The 5,523-nt window shown below is 22.0% G+C and overlaps 1 protein-coding gene across 1 annotated transcript; it reads right to left on the minus strand.

Moving 5' to 3' along the window:
* Positions 1–3,478: 3,478 nt before the first annotated feature.
* On the minus strand, positions 3,479–5,057 carry LOC128952093 (isatin hydrolase-like). Its single transcript, XM_054297432.1, has 3 exons — positions 4,571–5,057; positions 4,233–4,282; positions 3,479–4,157 (listed from the first exon to the last, which is right to left on the minus strand). The coding sequence occupies exons 1-3, from the start codon at positions 4,810–4,812 to the stop codon at positions 3,514–3,516; spliced, it is 936 nt and encodes a 311-aa protein (XP_054153407.1). The 5' UTR covers positions 4,813–5,057; the 3' UTR covers positions 3,479–3,513.
* Between the last annotated feature and the right edge of the window lie 466 nt (positions 5,058–5,523).

Raw genomic sequence — 5,523 nt, forward strand, 5'->3', positions numbered from 1 at the left:
ATAAATATTATGCCCTAAAATGACAGCACATAAGCTCAGCCCAAACCCATAACCCAAAAACATAATATTTCTTTTTATTTTTTTATTTTATCTGATATTTATTTTTTTTTGTGAACAAAATAAATGTTTTTTTTCGTATCTTTTGTTGAAATATATATATATATAACCATTTATGGTATTGATTTGAAAAATTTTACATCTCATGAGACAAATTTTTAAAAAATGATATAATATATGCAAATACATGCTTTTGCTTAGGTTTTAAATATAATATAATATAATATAATGCTTACTATAATTTTTTTCTATTATTTAAATGAACATAATCATATTTATATATTTATATACAATTTAATCGTATATATTGATATGTATGTATGTATATATATATAGTATGATACTTTAATATTATAATCGTAAATAGTAAATATTTTTTGTTTTGTGTGTTGCCTAAAAATTTTATTTAGCATTTGAATTATTTTTGTTGTATATATATATAATGCATGTACAGTATACTTACAATAACTAATAAAAAAATAAAGTGAATGCATATAATATATATATATACAATATAGTTATAAAAATTCATAAGATTACAATGTATTATTGATATACAGTATACTATATTTTATATATTGTATTATTATTATATATTATATGATTGTAAATTTTTATTTTTAAAAATCTTCTATTTGTTAGTAGTTTTGTTGTTGTATAGTATATGTATTAAAGAAAGCACATTAAAATAAGTATTATTATAGAAAATAAATCTTGAATTCATATATAAAATTATTTTTTAGATATGAATAAATTTTTTCATATATATATATAAAAAAAATAAATGACATGATATAGTTTAAATGTTTATAACTTATAATTATATTTTAACCTTTATATGTATAAAAGTTGTGTAATTAATTAAGTCATAAATTACATTTTGAAAAAATTTATGTATAATAAAAAATATGTATAATTGTGTAATAAACATGTAGAGTATGTAACAATAACAAAATAAAAATTGATAAATATGATATAGCGAATAATTAATTAGTATTATTAGTGTACAAACTACAAAAATTAGATATAAATTTAAATAATATATAAAACAACTAAAAATTAGTTATATATATATATATATATATATATATATATATATATTAATTGATGAAAATAAAATTGAATACATTTTTTATATGTTATTTTGTTTCGTTGTTGTATTCCGTTTAATATTCTGTATCTATTTTTATATATATATATATATTTTAACTGATCTCTCGTTTCATCTAATATTAGATAATAATAATAATAATATTTCGTATATTTCTATCTATCGATATAAACTAGTCGTCGTGGGAATGGTTAGGCAAACATAGTGTACAATATATATATATACAGTATATTCTGTATATAGTGGGCACTGTGTTTAGTGGATGTATTGCTCTCTCATCTCTAGTCTATAATTTATTTGATAACATTTTGGTTTCTATATTAGCTATTCTTGTCATTTACCAGACATTTATTGATCTCTTTATTTCTCTCTCTCTCTCTCTCTCTCTCTCTCTCTCTCTCTCTCTCTCTCTCTCTCTTTCAATCACTCACTCACTCACTCACATACTCTGATGCAATAAAAAATAGGACTATATTTAATATATTCCTAATATAATAAATTTAGAAATAAAATGATTATATAAAGATTTTTTTTACTTGAAAACTATTATACAGTATATTGATATATTGCAACAATAATAAAAACTATACTGATACTAAAATTAAAATTAAAACTTATAAGTTTACAAAAAATTCATAAGTTATTATTATTATTATTATTTTGTAAATAAAACCACTGGTATAATACATTTGTATAAATAGTAAGCAATTAATACAATAATTACATTTTATTCATTCATTAGTCACTTGTTTATACAAATTGTTTGATAAACATATTTATAATAAAATAAATAAATAAATAAATTTTGTAGAAATTGTAAAGTAAACTTTAATTTAAATGTATTTTAAAATGCAATAGAAATTTATAATTTAAATTATAGTATTACCACAATATTTACAACTAATTTGTTTGTTTTATGTAAATTAGTTTTTATTTTATTGTTAGTATTTTATTTTATTTTCTAAATACAATATATATATAGTATTTTATATTAATAAAATTTACAATTATAATAAATTTACAGTATAATAATAATAATAATAATAATAATAAATAATAATAATAATATAGAAACTAAAATAACAGATTTAGTTGTTACAAACAATAATAATATTTGACGACATTTTACAGTATTAGATGAGAAACTATAGTGAATCTAAATTTGATTATATTTTATATATATATATCTATATATATCTAGTATAGCAAACTGAAATTGACCAGATAATGGTTAGCATCACAATTGGTTATATTTATTACTATATATACAATATATATACAATATATATATATTTCAAATTGATATTTAAGTTGAGCCTCACTCTAGCAGTTTGTGTGTCTGTGTGTGTGTGTATGTGTTTGTAAAGACAAAAAATAACAATACAAATGGCCAGAAAAATAATAATAATAATAAAAACATCAAATATAGTATATCTTTTTTCATATATATATATATATGAAATCAATTTATATATAGCAATATACAATGGTTTTGTTTAGATAGCACTTTTTTTTATAAAAACATACATTATATATATATATTTTAATAAATATTTATTTATTTATTTAATTTATTATGTAAATTCAAATACATTAGAAATACGGAATTTGTTAATTTTATTTAATTAGTTATTTTTATTATTATTATTAGTATTATTAAATCAATATTGAATATAATAAAAATAGCTAATAGACACAATTTAATTACACACAAAAAAAACAATATTTTTGTTAACTAAAAATGTCAAAAATGACTTTTTATTTATTATTTTTAATGTTATTATTATTATTATGCCGTTGAACTCATAAAAATAAAGTTGATAATTTTTTTATTTACTATTTTATATAAAATATATATAATGTATATATATATATTAAGTATAATGATATATATATACAGTACAGTATAGTAATTTGAAGATTGTTATTTTAGTTTTGTTGTTTTGGTAATAAAGCAATAATAAATGTTGCCTGGGTGGTATATCTAAACTAGTTCAATTTAGGGGCCAATAAATGTTATTTGATAGTAGAGTCACTCATTCAGCTAATATCATATAATATATATATATATATCTATTGTATATAAAATATCGGATGATGAGTGAGTTTGAGAGTCAAAACTGTATGACAATATCATCATATTATATATATATATATATATATATAGTATATATGCTATGAATAGTTGGTATGAAATGATGCAAATATAATATGTTGAGTGAATTGCTGTAATAAAAAATCTATATAATATAATGTTTTATTTTTGTTACTATAATAAAAAATAATAGATACGATAGATATGATAGGATAGGATACTATATATATATATATATATATACGATAATTTAGGAGATAATATATCTTAATGTAACAAATGATAGCAATAGTAATAAATTTGGTGCAAAACATTGTTGGCTGTTTGAAATCGATGCCATAGTGTTGTCGACACCAATTTCGGCGATTATCCTAACCGATGTACCGCTGGCCCCATCTATTTTCAATGGTAATAATGTTAGGTGGGCGCCCACTGCTGGTAATTTGTGTATATTTTGAGCAATATTTTCTAAATGATAGATATTTTTCTGGGCAAATATCTGATGCGATCGATACTGTTTACTTTGGCCGTGATCTATACTCGGACTGTCGATACCGATGCCCATAATCTGGCGATTGTCGACAATCCATTGGGCGGCTTCAGGATGTACGCCGGGAAAGTGTAGTAGGGCTTCATCTTTGGTTTCCGTACCGAAATATTCCAACTTTTTTGGCCAAAATCGGGCCCAACCGGTTCGTACCAATATTACCGAACCGTCAACTATTGGACCGTTTTGTTTTTCCCAATCGTGAATATCACGAACCGATAGTTCATAGTCACGGGTGGCCATCGATTGGTCGACAATATCGATTAGGGCAACCGGCCGATGGACAAAATTTACAATCGGTATGTCGGCCACTGACCACTTGCCTCGGGCAAAATGACACGGAGCGTCTAGATATAAATATATACATTTTATATTTAATTAATTAATTAATTAAGTTTATGATAATCATGAGATGGTAGTACCTAAATGTGTGCCCGTATGTGTAGCCATATATATTTCATCAGCCTGTACCCTAGATTTTATAATAATAATAAACAAAAATTGTAAATTAAACAAAAATTTAGTTGTTATATAATTTTTTGTTGTTTTATATAATAAATTTATTTAATTTTATTTTTTTCAATAATTTTTTAGTTTTATATTATAATTTGCTATTCAATGATATTTATCACTACAACAATAATAATGAAAATATTAGTAATAGAAATGCTATTAGTTGTAAATATATTATAAACTAATGAAATTAGTTATAAATAATTGTTATATATATATCTATATATTTATAATACTGTAAACGTACCAAATGTTTGACTCTCCCCGTCTAACTGTGCCGTTAACAGTGATCTTAAGCTCAAAATCTCGGGCATCAATCCAGTGAAGTGTTTGACTATTGAGCGGATGAGTTAAATCCACAACTGTTTGTCCATTGATTACAGTAGTTGTCTCAGTCGACTGGACTATCACTACCAGTGATGCCAATAACATAACAACCGGCCAAATGACTTTCATTAGCATTATTATTATTATTATCGATACTGACATCAAAGTTAGTCGTAATGGTAATGATACCAATCATTTAAAAATAATACACTACTAATACTAAATACTAGTAGTAATACAATCACTAGTGTAGTGTAATCACTGTTAAACTCAATTAAAACTATTACTTATCAACAGTCAGTCACTTAGTTATAGTCCTAACTTATAGTTTACTTAAAAGTTATAGACATTCACTACTAGCCAGACATTAGATCTCATTATCTCATCATAGTATCGGAGTTTCAATAATCAATGTTTAAATAACCATTTATTTAAGTTATTTATATTTTATCATTTCATATACAGTATATGTACTGTATATACAATAACTAATAGTTTATTTAACTATCATTTAGTTATAATTATTAATAACTTCTTATATATTAATATGTTATTAATAATATACCATCAGTATAAATTATGTGATAAAATATTAACCATTTATATAAACAAATATAAACGATAGTAATAATACTTATTTTTACAACAACAACAACAAAATTATGATATAATATTTATATAATTGTTGATTAAATAAGATAACACACACACATATATATATATAATGAAATAGTAAATAATTGTGATAGTTTAAACAAAATGGTCAATAAATATATATATTGGCATAATTTATATATACAGTATATACAAAACTTTGAGTTAGTATATAATGTTATTATATATACTTTTACTAACCAAACATGAATGTCTAGT

Source organism: Oppia nitens, unplaced genomic scaffold (genome assembly GCF_028296485.1).
Source record: "Oppia nitens isolate AA-2021 unplaced genomic scaffold, nextdenovo-longstitch-racon4-pilon3 scaffold11_pilon_pilon_pilon, whole genome shotgun sequence".
NCBI classification, from domain to species: Eukaryota; Metazoa; Arthropoda; class Arachnida; order Sarcoptiformes; family Oppiidae; genus Oppia; species Oppia nitens.